Raw genomic sequence first — 18,780 nt, 5'->3', positions numbered from 1 at the left:
TTTGATATTAAAAAGGCACAGAAAATAAAGATTTACAAGGATGACCACAGATTAGGTTATAATCGACTATGATAACTACTGCACATAGACAACGAGAGAGGCCGGACACAATTAAACAATCAAAAGAACATTGTCCTTAACCCCACTGCAACTGAGAACAGCACTTGGCCTCAATGCTCCCACTTTGGATGCAACAGGAGATAAACTAATTAATTGACACATCAGAACATCAACTCTCAGTAACCCCGACTGCTCTAGTTTCTAGCTTATCAGATGCAAAATAAATGCTGTATAATCTTATTAAAATTGGATAAGCATGTTTGCAGACACAGATTCATACAGCTTTTAAAATCATCAAAATGCTGTTGGTAAGAAAACCTCTGAAGCAGGCTCTCGTTTTTCAAAACTTGAAGGAAAGCAAGAAATGCTACAGGGTAAAAGAAAAGCATTCGAACAATACAATTGCTAGTATTGACACGTACTGAAAGATTAGACATACAGTATATGATTAAACTGTAAAGTGCATGGTAAACTCATATCTAAGCAGAGAATAGGTCAAACAATATAACAGACAGCAAGGTGTCCAAAAAGCAGCAAACAGAAGATGGCAAAAGCTAGTTACTTAGACTAACAGAACGGAGGAGATATTAAAATCAAAAAATGCTCGAGAGACCGAGCAGGCCTGGCAGCATCTGTGGCACAGTTAACAGTTCAAAATCCAACCGGACTCTCCTTCAGAATAACCAGCAGGAGGGGATTGATGCGCTATTGGGACTGGTGCTGATTTTGACTTGGGAAACAAAGAAAACATTTGCGGTGACATCAAATTGAAATATAAATTAACACTGAAAACACTGTGGCAACATACAAGCAAACTTGTAGAAACCTGAAGAATAATGTTAAAGGGAAATGAATTTCCATGTGCCACATTATACTTGGCTACATTTTGGTAGGAAGAATAAGGAAAATTAACCCTTTAAATGGGGAGGCGAAGCAAATTAATCTTGAGGTATAGGTCCGCAAACATTAAAAATAGTAACACATTAACAATGGCACAAAAAACACAAAGACCCAGAGTTTATTTCTACAGAATCGAAAAAGAAGCTGTGATAATGTACAGCCCTGGTTAGGTTACAACTGGAGTACTATATAGTTTTTTGATGCCTTATTGTCAGGACATATTGGAATTAAAAAGGCACAGAAAACAAAGGTTTACAAGTATGATAATAGGTCTGGTTGTAACTGTCACTAAGGACTGCACAAACACAAATTCTTCTCTCTGGAAAAAGAGAAAGGATTGACCCAATAGAAATCTTTAGAACTATGACAAGACCTGATAGCGCAGGGAGAGAAAATATTCGGCACTTCTGAGAGAATGAGAAGGAGTTTAGGTCTATTACTCAGGGTCACAATTGTAACAGTCACTACTAAGTCCTATAAAGAATTCAGGAGGAAGTTCTTTATACAGAGAATTGTTAAAATGTGGAACTTGGGTATTGATGATAAGAGATATATTAGTTAAAGCCTTTCATCTTGCACTCACTGGGATGATGCGCAAGAAACACAATGATAAAGGAAAAATAATGGAGTGCAGGATGTAAAGCTTCAAGAAAATGTATCTTTTTTTCAGCAATACTCAAGTTCTGTACTACCGAATAACAGTGTAGAACTTGTTACCAAATGAAGTGGCTGAGGTAAATGTTTTTAAAAGGGAAACTAGATTATTGCAGGAAGGATAAAGGAATAGGAAGAAATGCTGATTGGGGGGGGGGGGGGGGGGAAATCGATGTTTCAGGCAAAGGCCCTACATTAGAAAAGAAGAATCTACCCCTGCTCCTATCTTCTTGTATGTAGTGCAGAACTTCACATCAGCACGGGAGAACGTGTCAACATCCATAATGCAATTTTGAAGCAGAGAGCAAATGGAAACCTGCATTTGTTGATTAAAATTCTTGGTTACATCCTCAGTCCAACTGTGCAATGATATGCTTTAATGGATGCCACAAACCAAAAACACCAACACTTTGATGAGGATATCACCGGGAAATGTTAATTAAGTATCGCACCAGCGCCTCTCAGATTGGGTCCATCCATGTTTCCACTCTACTTCAACCAGCCAATAAATCAGTCACCCTCACCAATTCACCAAATCCCTTCTGCCAAACCATTTAACACAGATAGGCTTTAAGCCGAAATAGCTTCACTTTCTTCAGATAACAGGTGCTACTGGCTGTCAACCGACCCCTATATGTTTTGAGCTTCGCAAATCATTCACTGTTCCCCCTCATGTGCAAGCACACTGCATAAGTTCAGTGAATAACACTCAACAAACATAGACCCAATTTAACTACTGAGCTAAGACTTTAACACAGAGGAAGGAATTTCTGTAACACAAATGGTTCTCTCGAACTGCTGTAAACTGAAAGGGTAGAACACAAGAAAATTTAAATCCCAAATCTTTCCACTAATGGATTCTGAATTAGGTTGACGATTGCAGTAACTTAGATAAAAACTTTGGATATTTCTGACCCCAATGTTACAAAAGGTGAGCACAAACCAAGTCCATTTTCCCCAAAAGAACTTTTATTCAGGGGAACTGCTACAAATTAAAAACACCCTCAATAAAATTGTTAGTCCTCAAGAGGCCCCCAACTACCAAAATGAACTGTAGCCACAAATTTTAATGCAACCTTTTCAATATGATTTTTGCAGTCAGCATAGTCAGTTCAATGCTGGGACTTACAGAATTATATTATGGGCCCCATTCTGTAAATTAATTACAATCGAGGCAGAATTCAGGTGAAGCACTCTGCCCTAACTTTTGATAAAAGAAGAGAATTTCAGTGATGTGAACTTCGCAGTGAGAAGAATTCAGCCCTAAAAGATCTTCCTTTTGTAAGGACGTCAACCCTCATACCAAGCCCATGTTCAATAAATATGAGCATCTGAAACTTACTCAAACTTGTAAAAGAGGTATGGGCTGTACAAAATAAATTTTACACGTTTAAGAGTAAACCTTTAAACTTTGGAAAGAAGTTTACATACCACTGTTCTTCTCATCCCTCAGGCTGGTTGGAGAATCCATATGCAGTAATGCCTCTGCTGCCTCAATTGTCTTATCTGTGCAGTGAACATGACTGCTATGAACAGATGCTTCGACTGTGAAATTAATTAAAAGAAACACACAGTGTCAGCCAAATTATTGTATTAAGATAGTTAGAGACTGAAGTTGCAATTTTTAAAAAGTCTTTTCACAGAATCTTCAAGTACAATTGCTGACGTAAAATTATTTAACACTACAACCCTCCAAGAATCCCTTCCCACACCCACACCCCTCCAACACATGATGATCAAATTCTAATTCGGAGTTCCTGTCTACTTGCAGTTCAGCCCCAAATTCTGATCTCCCTTTTGGATAACGGTAGTTACAAGCGTGTGACTGTGCAACTCTAACTAATTTGGGAGATGTCAGGATAAGCTTGGTGAGACACTTTTGCTGTTAAACTAACAACAGAAGCAAAATAGAAGCCTTTGTTCAGAAATATTGCTCAATTAGGACTGGGGGAATACAACAGCATACCAACAGGAAAACATACAGATCTTCTGGATAAATAAATTAGAATCCAGGATAGACAAACGCCTACTTTCTTTCACACCTGTATGAGTAGGGTGAATTTAGACAGTGCTTAATGAGAATAATCCATTGGGAGATGTACAGGTGCTCACAGTTCAGCTGGTAATCTCGTTCACAGGGCTACACAAATGACTGACGTAAGTTGGGAAACAGAACAAATGGCTCTGAGGTACATTCTTAGGGAGCATGCTAAATATGGAGCGCTTCCTGCTCCCTCCGCATGGCAAAAGCAGAAGAACAAGGAATTTTCCAAAGCCGATATTTTTCACCTTGCTAAATGCCAAAGAAAACAATATTAAAAAGTTAAGGATCTTTCATTGGTATGTACCACCAACGAGCGAGAACGAGTGAATCGGCTCCTGAAAAAGAATTTGGACATTAAATCTTGTGCAACTGCTCCAAATCAGGATAGTCAAATTAATACACACAAACTGGAAATCTGTATGGAATGCTACACCACAGAACAGATAATTGTACAAAACAACTGACCCATGTTATCTATGAAGAAAACACTCCAAGATTTGTTGCATATAATTACTATTTATGCTCTGCCCCATACTCTAGCAAGTGCACAGTATCGAACACGGAGAAAGCGGAGAAAAATCACAATTTTGCACAGCTGCCATGAACTTATTTATGAATTATTGCGCAGCAGCCATGCCGTGCAGTAATTCAAAAAAATAAATAAATTTAGTCCTAAATTAAGGGGATTTTAAACATTCCTCCATGGCCAGAAACCTGCCAGAAAATTGTTTTTGTGTATTTGACAGATAAGAGTCATAGAGATGTACAGCACAGAGACACATCCTTTGGTCCAATTCATCCATGCTGACCAGATATCCTCACCTAATCTAGTCCCACTTGGCAGCACTTGGCCCATATCCCTCTAAACCCTTCCTATTCATATATCCACCCAGATGCCTTATAAATGTTGTAATGGTACCAGCCGCCACCACTTCCTCTGGCAGCTCATTCCATACACGTACCACCCTCTGCATGAAAAAGTCACCCATTAGGTCCCTTTTATATCTTTCCCCTCTACCCTAAACCTATGCCCTCTAGTTCTGGACTCCCCCCACCCCAGGGGAAAGACTTTATCTATTTACCCAATCCATGCCCCTCATGATTTTGTAAATCTCGATAAGGTCACCCCTCAGCCTCCGATGCTCCAAAGTAAACAGGCCCAGCCTGTTCAGCCTCTCCCAATTAGCTCAAATCCTCTAACCCTGGCAAAATCCTTGTGAATCTTTTCTGTTTTTTTTACAACATCCTTCCTATAGGAAGGAGACCAGAATTGCACACAATATTCCAAATGTGGCCTAACCAATATCCTGTACAGCCGCAACATGCCAAATGACCTCCAAGTCATCTGCATACAGGACTAGTCACAGTCAGGTTTTTTTTGCCCCTAAACAATTGAAAGCAACCTTCGAAGGACAAGAAACTGCAGTAGTCTGTGAACTTAAACTCTGAGATGTACTTCAACCAAGGTGATACCAGCAGTTGATGCGATTCCTGTTATAATTCTGACAGAGAGGTGTGTAATTGAATAAAATATTTACAACAAAAAGTGGATTAATGCTTGTATCAGTCTGCCAAGACCACCACATTGAGAATATGGGCAAACCAACCAGTCTGACACAGTACGTTCAGACCATCTGCAGCCCAACACGAGTGGGCAGCATGGTGGCACAGTGGTTAGCACTGCTGCCGCACAGCGCCTGAGACCCGGGTTCAATTCCCGACTCAGGCAACTGACTGTGTGGAGTTTGCACGTTCTCCCCGTGTCTGCGTGGGTTTCCTCCGGGTGCTCCGGTTTCCTCCCACAGTCCAAAGATGTGCGGGTCAGGTGAATTGGCCATGCTAAATTGCCCGTAGTGTTAGGTAAGGGGTAAATGTAGGGGTATGGGTGGGTTGTGCTTCGGCGGGTCGGTGTGGACTTGTTGGGCCGAAGGGCCTGTTTCCACACTGTAAGTAATCTAATCATTCTCTCTAGAAAGCACAAAGCAGTAAAGCAACAAGTGTTGCCGAAGTGAAGTAGTTCCGTCCTTTCCTTTTTGGGGAAATTCGAAACCACACATTCAGATTTATGAGAAGGGTGGAACACAGATGAATAGGAAGTTAAATGGAGAACAACATCTGCCTTTAAAAGTCCATGCTCCAGTAACCAAAGAAACAGTAACTAAAACCAGCTTCCATCTATTACAGCAGCCAGAATTTAAATGAGTCCAGTTTCAAAAAGCAAATCGATTATCCAAGGCATCCACTTCTTTTTCTAAAAATTCTTAACCAAAATACATTAGCGCTGTTCAGTCAGGTCCACTGTCTGACCCATTTCAAATGTCTAAGCTTCAAGCAGAAAAAGGCTCCCCTTGCTAAACATTTTCCATGTCATCGTAACCTCTACTGCAAAAGAAAATGAAGCCAGAAATTAGAGGCATGAAAAACTTAACTCTCGCAGCTTTATCAGCATCTGACCAGAATAAGGTAAAGGGGAACAAAATTATTAAGCACCAAAAAGTCAAATTGAACTGTGGTCATACATATTCATAAAGGTAAAAAGCAACTACTGTGTATTTTAGTATCATTGACAAGATGAACGTGATTGAAAGGTAAACGTCTTAGAAATACATGAGAATACAAGCTTTTTACTTCCAAGCACACTCCGCAGCAAAAGATTATTCCCAAATGATACAAATGCAACTGTGCTGAGTGTTTGCACATTATCCAGAAATTGAACCTCCTTCACACAACAGAAACTGGCTTGGTTCTGAAGGCAGGAGGTAGGAAGGTCAGTACTAAACTGATTCCTCAAAGTGTGGATGAGGAAGGTAACTGCTGAAGCTAAGACAAGTCATCAAGTGGTTAGTGGTGTCATGCACCTAATGCAACTTTAAAAAAAGGGTTTTGTGATTTACACATGAAAGAAGTGAAACTATCACTATATTCTAACAGATGAAAGGCTTAACAGACAATCAATTTTTCAATGTATAATTTCAGTTACATCACACTGTAAATTTTTGCTATAAATTCTGTGTTACGATCAAGCCCTCCACAATCACCTGATGAAGGAGCGTCGCTCCGAAAGCTAGTGTGCTTCCAATTAAACCCGTTGGACTATAACCTGGTGTTGTGTGATTTTAAACAAGTGATCAAGGAAGTGAGGAGCTAAAAAAGTTCAATCATAGCGCTAGACTGAGTGAGAGCCTGAAAGGCCAGTTCAAAATCAAAAGGAATGGAAAGGCTACACTCTATTGTTCCACAGGTCAATATGGTCATCTCAGCTTTTACACTAACGTCAGTAGCAATGTAACCATGGTGAAGCAGACACTTTATTTCTGTTACTGAAGGGTAAATCAGCCAGTCTTTTTCTGACATCTACGCACATCCAATTAAACAAAGTCTGGGCACTGTTGACTGAATTAACCTGCTCAAAAGAATTGACAATGCTGGTACCTCACCAATAGAACTACATATTAAAACACCTGACAATCATGAAACTGTGATACCAGATCCACCAACAATGCTGGAAAAAAGGTAGAGCTCACCTATTACATATAAATGAATGTTTAAACACATAATGAGACCTAAATTAATATCAAGTCTTTGTTCTGGTGTTGAAATTTGATGCTTGCAAATACAGACATGTAGACATATCTTAATTACTGGTGAAGATATTTGAAAACTGAGAATTATGGTTTTTCTTGTCTGGTTCCTCTCTCCAACCTTATTTCCTTTTCTTTTCTGTATACATAAAATCCCTAGAGTGTGGAAACAGGCCCTTCTGCCCAACAGGTCCACACCAACTCTCCAAAAGAGTAACCCACCCAGATCCAATCCCCTACATTTAACCTTGACTAACGACCTAATCTACATATCCCTGAATATTATGGGCAATTTAGTACAGTCAATTCACCTAACCCGCACATCTTTGGGTTATGGGAGGAAACCAGAGCACCCAGAGGTGGCCCATGCAGACACAGGGAGAATGTCTGTGTGGAGTTTGCACGGTCACCCAAGGCTGGAATTGAACCCGGGTCCCTAGTGCTGTGAGGCAGCAGCGCTAACCACTGTGCCACCATGCTGCCCATACCGTCTTTTATTCAAATAACTATTCCAACCTAGCCTCCCTGGTTCGGACTCTGCAACCTAGAATTCCAATGGGCAGGTTTACGGAACAAGGGACAGATTTTCAAACAGGGAGCCCAGAAGTTCAAGTCAGGGTTAGCGTTGCCCCTCATGCAGTGGAGTTTTAACAACTTAATATGTATGTCTTTTTGCTTTAAAATGATCCTTGACCGAAAGACAACCTGATAAATAAGCTTAGCTCCTAAATGTGCAAGGGGTATTCCAGAGGAGGTACCTCATGCTCCAAAAAACAGAAATTGCTGGAAAAGCAAGAACAGAAGTGGAATCAGAGTTAACATTAACATTACGGATCGTGTGACCCTTCTTCAAGACAGGGAGAATCACTGGACCTCAAAGCTTAACTCTGTTTTCTCTCTGCAGATGCTGCCAGACCACCTGAGCTTTTCCAGCAATTTCCGTTTTTGCTGCTGATTCACAGCATCTACAGTCCTTTCGGTTTTTATGAGGTATCTGCTGCTGCATTATTGAAAGCGAGGAGTTGGGTAGGCAGGTAACCTTGGCAACCTGGCTCAGAACACTTGCTCCTCCTGACCCACCGACCGTGCGGTGATGGTAGCTACATTTTCCACATAACAGCCCTCAGCTCCCTTGAGGTGATTTTGAGAGGTCTAAAAAAACTCAGGTGGATAAGGTTGAAGCCTTCCAGATTCAGGCCAAATGCGAGCAGCCCAGTTTTATTACCTCATACTATGCGCTCCAATCTGGAATGTTTCAAACCAAGATATTTCTGGATTCATTAGTTGCTGTTTTAGTGTGTTGGTAGGTTTGTGAATGAAAAGTATTCAAAAAGAACGAGTACCCAATGAACACAGTCAGCCGCTCTCTCAACAAAAAACCCAAACAAGCAGGCAAAACACGTCCAGAAACCCTAGCCACTCTCCCCTACATCAAAGAGATCTTGGAAATGACTGCCAGACTACTCAGACCTCTTGGCATCATGGTAGCCCACAAACCCACCAACACACTAAAACAGCAGCTAATGAACTTGAAAGACCCTATACAGACAATGAGCAAAACTAATGTAATTGAGAGGCCCACTGAAAATGTTACCTCGTAGGGTGATGAAATGTCTGGAAATGAACCCTCCAGCTCAGCGAGCAAACCTACATCCAGAACCTCAACCTTCTCCTCAAATCTTTTCAAAACTCACTAAATGCTGAGGAATAGGGGAATGGGTCTGGGTGGGTTACTCTTCAGAGGTTCAGTGTGAACCTGCTTGGCAGAAGGGCCTGTTTCACACTGTAGGGATTCTAATTCTTATTATATCTATTTCCTTCTTGAAATGATTCAATGTTTTGGCCTCAAATGCTTTCTGTGGCAGAGATTTCACAGGCTCACCACTCTGGGTGAAGAAATGTCTCCTCATCTCAGCCTTAAATGGCCAACCCCATATCCTTAGACCTGTGCCTGGACTCGCCAGTCATTGGAAACGTCCTTCCTGTATATATTACCTGCCAAGTCCTTATAAAGCAGTAATTTGCTTTGCTTACCCAAAGACTGCATTTTCCTAATTTCCATTCCCAAATCATTGTACAAAAATCTTTGTTAAGAGAACAAGGCATTCCATCCCCTACTTTCTTTCACAAATAGTTGGAAGAGGTGATTAAGGAGTAGGCGATCATTAACAGCAAAAACAGCTAGTTCTGGGATCCAGATTTTGTCCCAGACACTGGTTGGTGGGATTGGACGGGGTGATGCTGATGGGGTGTGCACAGGATTGTCTGACTTACCATCACAAGGTGTTGCAATGTGATTACCTAAGTGGCAAATCCACGAGTTACTCGGGTCTGCTGAAAACATTTCCAGTTGATAACTGACATCTCTGAACAACTGGAAGTTCAGACAGGAGAACCTGCATAGATATTGAAACAAACGTATTTTGGCAAGAGATGGGCTGTCTGTGCTCTATCCTCACCTGCACACAACAGAAATGTAGCTGGGGACTGGCGTGTAATTTTGATTTTAAAAGGAACATTTTCCAATCTATTTTTGAGAGTTAAGATTAACTCGCACGCATCTCACTGAGAATTCTTCAATCAGATGGGTTAAGGAGGTACAGTGTTGTTTGCCCTGTTCACACAGGTCACTGGTGGAATGTGCTATACTGCTGTTTGAATAAGCACAAATTTCAGTGCAAACAGTTATAGCTAGGTATAATGAACAGCAAGCACCCTTCATTATGGAACGGACTGCAAAACCCAGAGGGACAGAAAATCTGGCAATTGCTAAAAGCCAGCGACTAGTGGTCAAACATGCATTTAAATACACAAGTACTACAGCGTCCCAATGCATCAGGTGTGCACTGCTCTAAAGGCAACAGCACCAGTGCAAAGCGAGAGGAATGCAGCATACCAGTGCAAGTCCAGTGCAGCACAGCCAAATGCAATGCTGTATGGCATTTTCGCGATGTGCAGGCATGACATTGAGTTTAATAGAGAAGAAAGCAAGCTCCCAAAGTTACAAATAACCAAAGAAATAGCTGACATAGACAACATGGTTTGTGCCCCTGTATTTATTTTCTTCAGGACAAACCAGCCACACTCCCAACAAGTAACAAGCAAGATAAAAATGCCAGGGTCAACTTGAGTCCGTGAGCAGATCTCAGTTTGATTACTAAAGCTGTCAATGACTTTGAGGACAGGAGAGGAGGTCAGAAAGTGCAGTACTCAGTATAGCCCACTGCTACATTAATAAATGCACATGCAACCATAGATGAGATTAGTTTCAGGCCCAACCATAATAACACCTGTGCCCACCAGAGGCAGAATGATCTGAAACTCATTTTGTTACCTTGCAGGTCAGGAATGTCGACTCAAGCAAGGCAAGGGGAAGACAACACCAGTATCCCAAAAGAGACAAGAAAGTTGACAGCAATAACTCATAGCAATTCCAACTATTATCAGGAACTCAGATTTGAAATGTTCATTGGCCAAATCTAAATAAATATGCCAAACCACTGATCTAAAAGTCTCAGATTCTGGTTAATTCAAAAGCAGCCATTTTATACAACCAATCCAATAAACTGCATGAAATCTATTTGAGAGAAAAAAAAAAGTGTTCTACTGATACTGACAGCAGATCAAACTTTGTTTAAAGGGCAGCTATAAATACCACAGGTCTGTAGTTTGATATTAATCTGGGCTCTGATGTGCAGCATACAGTTTTAGATTTCATTCAGTGGTCAAACAAGATTAAGTCAGAGGTAGTCCACTGCCTGCTCTCTCTCACACACACACACACGCACATATAGTAATGCCACCTGTTACAGATCAACACCACTTTCATCAAGGTACCTAGCTTGCTGTTGCTTCCATTTATGGAAAAGTGTTACGACACCATTGGAGGGGGGGGGGAAACTATCAGTGCAAAGAAAAAGATTTGCAGTTTGTGTACAGCACAGCTCTGCTTCACAAGCACAGAATAGAGGCAAACTTTTAAACTGGAAGGTCAGGCCTGGCAGAATCTCCCTCCCTGGCAGAAGATATGTTCGAGTATGTCTGCAAGCTCACATTCAAATAGCAGCATCACTAGCTTTTAAATACACTCAATGGTCTATGTCTCACTTGGAAACTAGGGTTCAGCAAACTTTAAAGGTTTGTGGCTGTGTCAAGCAGTAGACTGGTTGCATTTTGCAAATCAACTTCCCACTAAGTTAAAATCTTCATAACACAGCATCGGTTAAGTTCCAAATTTCAGCACAGCACAACAAACCTCTTCACCCCAACCAGTAAATTCTCTGTGCAGGTCCCTCAATAACCAGGTGGAAAAGTGTCGGCAGGGGTCACAGTCAACTCAAGCCAGAGTGTGAGAGTACTGACTGCAGCATAACATCACATCTCATTAATAAAACAAGCTGTTTCTGTACAAACTATATTTTTGATTTTTTTTCCCCTCCTTTTCACAAAAAGGAGAACAGCGAGTGTCATTAATTCAGTAAACAGCAAAATTTAAAAACACACACCCCAATACTTCAACTTTGGGACTATGATTTTTTTTCCAGCAGTGCTCATAGTGCATGGAATTTCTGATTTTGAGTTGGGAGGAGGAAGATGGTTTGTAGCATCACTTATCTTCTAAAAATATATCCTTGCTGTTCCAGCAGCATGGTGCTCAGTGGTTAGCACTGTTGCCTTTCAGTGCCAGGGATCCAGGTGCAATTCCATTCTTAGGCAACTATCTGTGTGAACTTTGCATGTTTTCCTCTGTGTCTGCTCTGGTTATCCAGGTGGTGTGGACTGGCTGTGCTAAGTTGTCCTGTGTCCAGGGATGTGCAGGTTAGGTGTATTAGCCATGGCAAGTGTGGGGTTATGGGGGTAGGCTATGGGCTGGGTCTAGGTGGATGCCCTTCAGGGTGCAGACTTGATGTAAAGGATGGCCTCTTTCCCCACTGTTGAGGTTCTGTGATTGTATTCAGAGGGAGTCTAAATCATACGCGTGAAATACTTCTCAACAGCACAAACTTCTCATCAGATCATTTTATCGGCCAAGTTTTCCTAAGTATACGTAAGGGAGGTTACAAAAACATTTTTAAAAGTCTGCACACACGTGGAACTGCCTTTACTTGGTGAAAATAATAACACTTGTGACATGATAATGTTCTATTCTGTATTACTGAAACCACTTACTCAAAATGTTGTAATTGCATTTTAAGTACGCAATTATCCCACAACAATGTGAGGGATATGTTTATGGAGAGAGGAAAAAAAGAGTTCATTAGTCTGGCAAATGTCTAACAGTCTCCGGGAAGATCTCTCTCAAGTGCATGGAGTAAAAGAGAATCATGATGAAGATTTTAACAAGAGTCTCACTTCATTCATTACAGAGCTGGTGCAATGATCAAAACGCTGGCTAAGGGGAGTCTTTTTCTTCCAGGTTTTTGATGTCTTCCCCTCTCTGTTCTGCAGCAAGAATATTCAGTTATTGACCTGTGTGTTTTCCTGGGGCAGGGGTCAGGCACAGAGTCAGTGGTCTATTGGAAGTGGTGCTTGGGAGTTCAAGGTTGGTGTTGGAGGCAGAATGAATGCAGGTGTTGTTGGTAATGGGGAGTTGAGTTGGGTACTGGGAGCACAGGGAGGTGATGGTGGTAATGCTTAAAGCAGTTTGAACTGAGGAGGGTGTAGTGTAAGTTAAGGGGAACAATAGTGACTGTACCTCCCGAAGAAGGGGTTTGGCTCGAAACGTTAACTTTTCTGCTCCTCGGATGCTGTCTGACCTGCTGTGCTTTTCCAGCCTCACACCTATTGACTCTGGCTTCCAGCATCTGCAGTCCTTACTGTATCCAGCAGTGGCTGTACTATGGGCAGAGTGGTGGTATGTGCTTAGAGTGGTGATAGTGCTGGAAGGTGGGTGGATAAAGAGAGCGAGATCCAGGGTAAATGAGAGCTGGGGCGAGTGATGCTGGGGGCGCAGAATGACTGCAGAGTGCCAAAGATACGGCCAAAGAGTGCCAGCGGTGCTGAGGGCAGGGCTAGTAGGGTGCCTGTGGCGATGGGACAGAATAGAGTACGGGGAGGGGGAGGCGGTGGCGTTGCTGCAGGAGCGATGGCAGCCACTCACTTCCGTGTTGACAGAGCTTCCCCCGCCGCCTGCTCCGCGCTGCCCTTGGCCCTGGCGCGCAACCTAGCCTGCTGGCCAGCACCAGGTTCCATTCGAACGTCCGCGGGGCGTTCGCGTTCCATCTTCGAACGTCCGCCCATTGTCCTCGCTCCCGGGCCACGTTCCAAAAAGAATCTTGCGTTCACCCGCCCGCCCCCAGGAAAAAGGAAAGCCTATCGGCGGCGCTTCCGCCAGCAAGATTGGTTGCAGGGCCGCAGTTATTAAAAATTACTTGAGACACAGTCAGAAGATGCATTAATCTTCCTCCTCAAACAAAAGCAAATACACCGCCCCCTTTTTATGCATTCGGGTTTTTAAACAAAAATAAAATCCTGCCGATTGGACACATTGCTGAAGCAACTACTGATTTAAAAGCCTCAAGTATGCGCAAGGCAAGACAGCGTGGCAAGACGTCGGAAAGACAACAATCCAGCCCCGCACTTCCTGGTTCACTGGCTATTCATATCAACTAACGGCAATCGCACTAAACGTTCAAACAGCTCACTGCGAGGAAAGGCAGGGCTGCAAATAAGACCTCCCTGGGGTCACTCTTCTCTGCAAATGCCAGGCTTGCATTAAAGTTCACATGGATTTCTTTAAAGAAAAAATAATCAGTAAGTTTTATTCTTCTCCTTCTCCCCCCTACCCCCAAAGAAACAAAAAAAATCAGGAAGAGGCCAGCTCGCCATGGGTTGCAGGTTGTTAACAAGGTGATCACTTCCTGATCCCCCCTCTCTCTCTCTAACTGTAACGGGACTGAAGCGGGGAGGGAAGCGGATACCCCTCCCATCCAACGTGGGCCACTCTCCCCTGCTAGCCCCGACAAGTGGCGGGGGGGGGGGGGGGGGCAGCAAAGGAGGGCTGCAAAGTTCTGACGGACGAGTTTTACCGGCTTGGATGAGTAAATCCAGCTGGTTCTTCCGACCCTCGTGAAGTGAAGTCGCCATCTTCTCAGCGAACAGCAGCAGCTTTCCAGAGAGAGAGAGAGAGAGGGGAGGGGGGGTGGTGGTGGTGGTTGGGGTGAGAGAGAGAGCGAGAGAGGGAGGGAGGGAACTGCTGGTATCACTGCGCAGCGACAGGAAATCTTTCACATACACACCAGCGTATCCGTCCGCACGCACCCAGCAAACCACAAACTTAACAAATCTCAACAGCCCGGAAGCCATGCACCGTGTGGCAGAGAGAGAGAGAATAAACTCCACGCCGAGCCTTTCTTTCCTCACCCGAGCTGCAAGAAATTAAGAGAATGGAGACAGAGACAGAGACGGAGACGGAGACAGAGACAGAGAAATGGGGTGGGGGGCTTCCCTCTACATTGCAGACCGAGCTGGGGGGAGGAGGCTGCTACAGACACAGCTCCCGCTATTGTTCAGGAGCTGCCCCTTTTCCGAGAAGGGGGCTCTACAGAAAGTCCACAAGGCGATAAGATTTCCTACACACTCGGCCCCCTACACGTTCTTCCATACACACCCCTCCTCCAATTTATAAAAGCTGCACATCGGTTGCTGTGCGTTGGTTTTAAATTGTCTCTCCATTCAGTGAGTTTGTACAATGGGAATAAAGTCCTGCAATCACTTCCTGTTTAAAGTAGACGAGCGCGGTGTTACTGAAGTCTAGTTCGGGTCATTCAAACACACAGGCTTCGCGTTATTCAAAAATTAAAAATCTTCGACTGAAAGCAACAAACGGATGGTATGGAGATTTGATTTTACTCCCCAATAAGCCACTGCTCCAAAACCACACTGATTACTGTCCCTACGGCTTACTGTATTATCGCACACAAACGTTTTGAATGGGAGATGTGGGTTCCTGTTCTAATTTTTGCATCTAAACATCCATTTCCCAACGTAAAACATTTCAATCATATAATCACAAGTTAAATTAATTCACCTCCATTGCAAAGTGGAAGGTGAAAGGTACGTGCGTGAACTTAGCATTTTATTGTACGTTACGTTATTCCTCCTGAGTTTAAACTTAGTTCTCTTTAAAATCTACTTTCTGTAACGTATCAGGTCACTCAAAAGATTAAATGCTGTCAGGAAGGGGCTCTGGCAGAATGCCAGACATGGAGTTTGTCAATTTCCAGTTCCAGGTCAATCTGCACACTTCCCTCTCCAATCGCAATTAACCTCACTTGACCTCAGCAAAAAAAAATTGGCCATACTAACAAGAGTTGGCCATTTAGGCCCTTGAGCCTGTTTCACTATTCAAGGGTCTGTGACCTAACCCATATAACCAACTTTGCTGTAATATTGCTCAGTACCTTTACTTGGCCAAAACTTAACCTCAGTTTTGAAATAAGCAACTGATCCTTTGTTTAAAAATTCAGTGTGCCATTAAAGTTTTGTGCTAAGGCAGCCAAAATGTTTTAAGTATCAAACGTGAAGGAAACATTAGGGCTACATAATATGCAGGCTGAAGTATGAAGATCACTGCTATTTCACTGAAAAAAAACATTGTGACCCAAGTAGTTTTGATTGACTTTTTAAGATGAGCATTGTTGGCCAGATATACAGCTAAGTATTGTCAAATAAAGTAATATCAAGTCACTTTTGTCTCGATTTGTATTCAAAATATAAAACATAATCATAAAAGTCAAAAATAATTTCTGCATGACAGAGCTAATGTCATGGACAATAATATACTGCATGTTTACAATTAATGTAAAAGAACACTGATTTTTTTTTGCCAGTAATAGATTGATAAAGTTCACCAGTCACTAAAAGTCTCAAGATTCTGCTTGTTCAAAATGACTGAGAAGTGACATCGTCTGTAATTTCTTCTCCAATCAGCTAGGACTTGAAACCAGAAAGTTGAGAGTCCCCACAAAAGACCAGGAGAAATTGAAGGCTGACAGTCTAATACTGTAACTTAGGGATGATTGCACTGTCAGAGCTGCTGTCAACAAGATAAAAGAGTTTATTTAAACTGAGATTATCCTATCCTTTTATGTGTGGCATAAGATATCCAATGAAAGAACTGGGAAGTCTTTCAATCAATATCACAGAGATTATTTGTTTATGATCTCATTGCTGTATGCAAACTGATTGGCACATTTCCCCTCTTACAATGCTGAGTAAACCTCTTAAAAGGAATTGATCAGCAACAATTTAGGTGGCACAGTGGTTAGCACTGCTGCCTCACAGCGCTAGGGACCTGGGTTCAATTCCCACCTCAGGGGACTGACTGTGTGGAATTTGCACATTCTCCCTGTATCTGCATGGGTTCCTCCGGGTGCTCCGGTTTCCTCCCACAATCCAGAGATGTGCGGGCCAGGTGAATTGGCCATGCTAAATTGCCCATGCTAAATTGCCCGTAGTGTTAGGTAAGGGGTATATGTAGGGGTATGGGTGGGTTGCGCTTCGGCGGGTCGGTGTGGACTTGTTGGGCCGAAGGGCCTGTTTCCACACTAAGTAATCTAATCTAATATTTTTTGAGATGACTTGCATTTGTAAGAATATGATTTTCATTTTGAATTAAGTATCTCAATGTTTGGCAAGTGCCATTGGGTTTTCCTTTCTTAATCGGAACTATAGCAGGATGAGGTGGTGCCAGTGTTGGACTGGGGGTGGACAAAGTTAACAATCACACAACATCAGGTTATAGTCCGACAGGTTTATTTGTAAGTACTAGCTTTCAGAGCACTGCTCCTTTGTCAGGTAGCTCTTGAGGCAGGATCATAAGACACAGCATTTACAGCAAAAGGTCTCAGTGTCATGCAACTGATACGATATATTGCTGTTGAGTCTTTCAACTTTTAGAATGGGTTGCAGGTTTTAATTCATTAATATTAATGTATTGAAACCTTTGACCCATTCTAAAAGATGAAAGACTCGACAGCAATCTAAGTTTGTTTAGTATATCGTATCAATTGCATGACGCTGTGATCTTTTACTATCAATTCTGTGTCTTATGATCCTGCCCCACTAGCTATCTGACAAAGGAGCAGCGCTCCAAATAACTTGGTGTTGTGTGATTTTTCACGAACTACAGCAGACTAGAAAGAAAGAAGCAACTGCTCCAAACTAGGTGAAGTTTAACTTTTTAATAACAATGATTCTCAATGAGAATAATTACACCCCTTCAAACTCTGCTGCACCAAGCTTCTTTTTGAATGAACATTACTTTTACTGTTCTTTGTCCAAGAATGTACCACTTCCAGAATGTTCCCCAATTGTTACAAACGTTGAACAAACAAAGCCAAAGTTCTGAACTGAGGTCTGATCTTGAACTGAACTCTCCATTCATTCCAAGAACCCAGAACTTTACTTCTGGTGTTAAATACAACAAATATTAAACCATGAGCAGTGCCTACAAAGACCTATTAGTAACATAGACTTTTTTTAAAAAACAAGAAATGCATACAGGGCAATAGAAAATTCATTAATAATTTTAGTTAAATTCATACTCATTCTGAACCATTTCGAACAGATCCATTTTTCATTAAAACTTACACTCGCGAAGGTAATCCAAGATGGAAGATGGGAAAAATTTCTGACTGTAACACGCTGTTCCTTTTTTGAGGTATTTTAGGTGTTGAAGGTAATTTCCAGGAACTCCAGAAGCAGCATTGACTGAATCATATGCTGTTGCATTGTTTTGGAACTTCAGAGAAAGAAACAAGTGAAAACAACAGAACTTTTAAAAGGGGAGGAACAGACAAAGGAAGCACATGATGAGGTCAGTGCTAGAGAGAGATAGTGATAGGAAGAGAGAGAGAGAGAGAGGAAAAGAGAGAGAGAGAGAGAGGAAAAGAGAGAGAGAGGGGGAGAGAGAGAGAGGGAAAGAGAGAGAGAGAGGGAAAGAGAGAGAGAGAGGGAAAGAGAGAGAGAGAGGGAAAGAGAGAGAGAGAGAGAGAGAGAGAGAGAGAGAGAGGAAAAGAGAGAGAGAGAGAGAGAGGGAGAGAGAGAGAGGAAAAGAGAGAGAGAGGGAAAGAGAGAGAGAGAGAGAAAGGGAGGGAGGGAGGGAGGGGGAGAGAGAGAGAGAGGGAGGGGGAGGGAGAGAGAAAAAGAGAGAGAGAGGGAGAGAGAGATAGAGATAGAGGGGGGGAGAGAGAGAGAGAGAGAGAGAGAGAGAGAGAGAGAGAGAGAGAGAGAGGAAAAGAGAGAGAGAGGGGAGAGAGAGAGAGAGAGAGAGAGGAAAAGAGAGAGAGAGAGAGAGCGAGAGAGGACGAGAGAGAGAGAGGGTGAGAGAGAGAGAGAGAGAGAGGAAGAGAGAGAGAGAGAGAGAGGAAGAGAGAGAGAGAGAGGGGAGAAGAGAGGAGGAGAGAGAGAGAGAAGAGGAGTGGAGGGGAAAAGATAGACAGAAAGAGAGAGAAAAAGAGAGAGAGAGAGGAAAAGAGAGAGAGAGAGAGAGGAAGAGAGAGAGAGAGGAAAAGAGAGAGAGAGAGAGAGAGAGAGAGA

General features: G+C 42.5%; 1 protein-coding gene across 7 annotated transcripts in view; it reads right to left on the bottom strand.

Annotated features, from left to right (window-relative positions):
* Positions 1-18,780, bottom strand: part of LOC132833264 (ETS-related transcription factor Elf-2-like) — a 145,920-nt gene that overhangs the window by 33,312 nt on the left and 93,828 nt on the right. For 5 of the 7 annotated variants that reach the window (XM_060851412.1, XM_060851409.1, XM_060851414.1 and 2 more), the window contains exon 4: positions 3,046-3,159. In XM_060851412.1, the coding sequence (XP_060707395.1) occupies positions 3,046-3,159 (114 nt within the window). Of the gene's footprint in view, positions 1-3,045; positions 3,160-14,267; positions 14,361-18,780 lie in introns of those variants that run through there. The other 2 variants (XM_060851415.1, XM_060851416.1) reach the window with 2 other exon arrangements.

The sequence above is a fragment of the Hemiscyllium ocellatum genome, chromosome 36, assembly GCF_020745735.1.
Source record: "Hemiscyllium ocellatum isolate sHemOce1 chromosome 36, sHemOce1.pat.X.cur, whole genome shotgun sequence".
In the NCBI taxonomy this organism is placed as follows: domain Eukaryota; kingdom Metazoa; phylum Chordata; class Chondrichthyes; order Orectolobiformes; family Hemiscylliidae; genus Hemiscyllium; species Hemiscyllium ocellatum.
The sequence above is the reverse complement of the archived record's forward strand: the minus strand, read 5'-3'. Positions and strand labels throughout refer to the sequence as shown.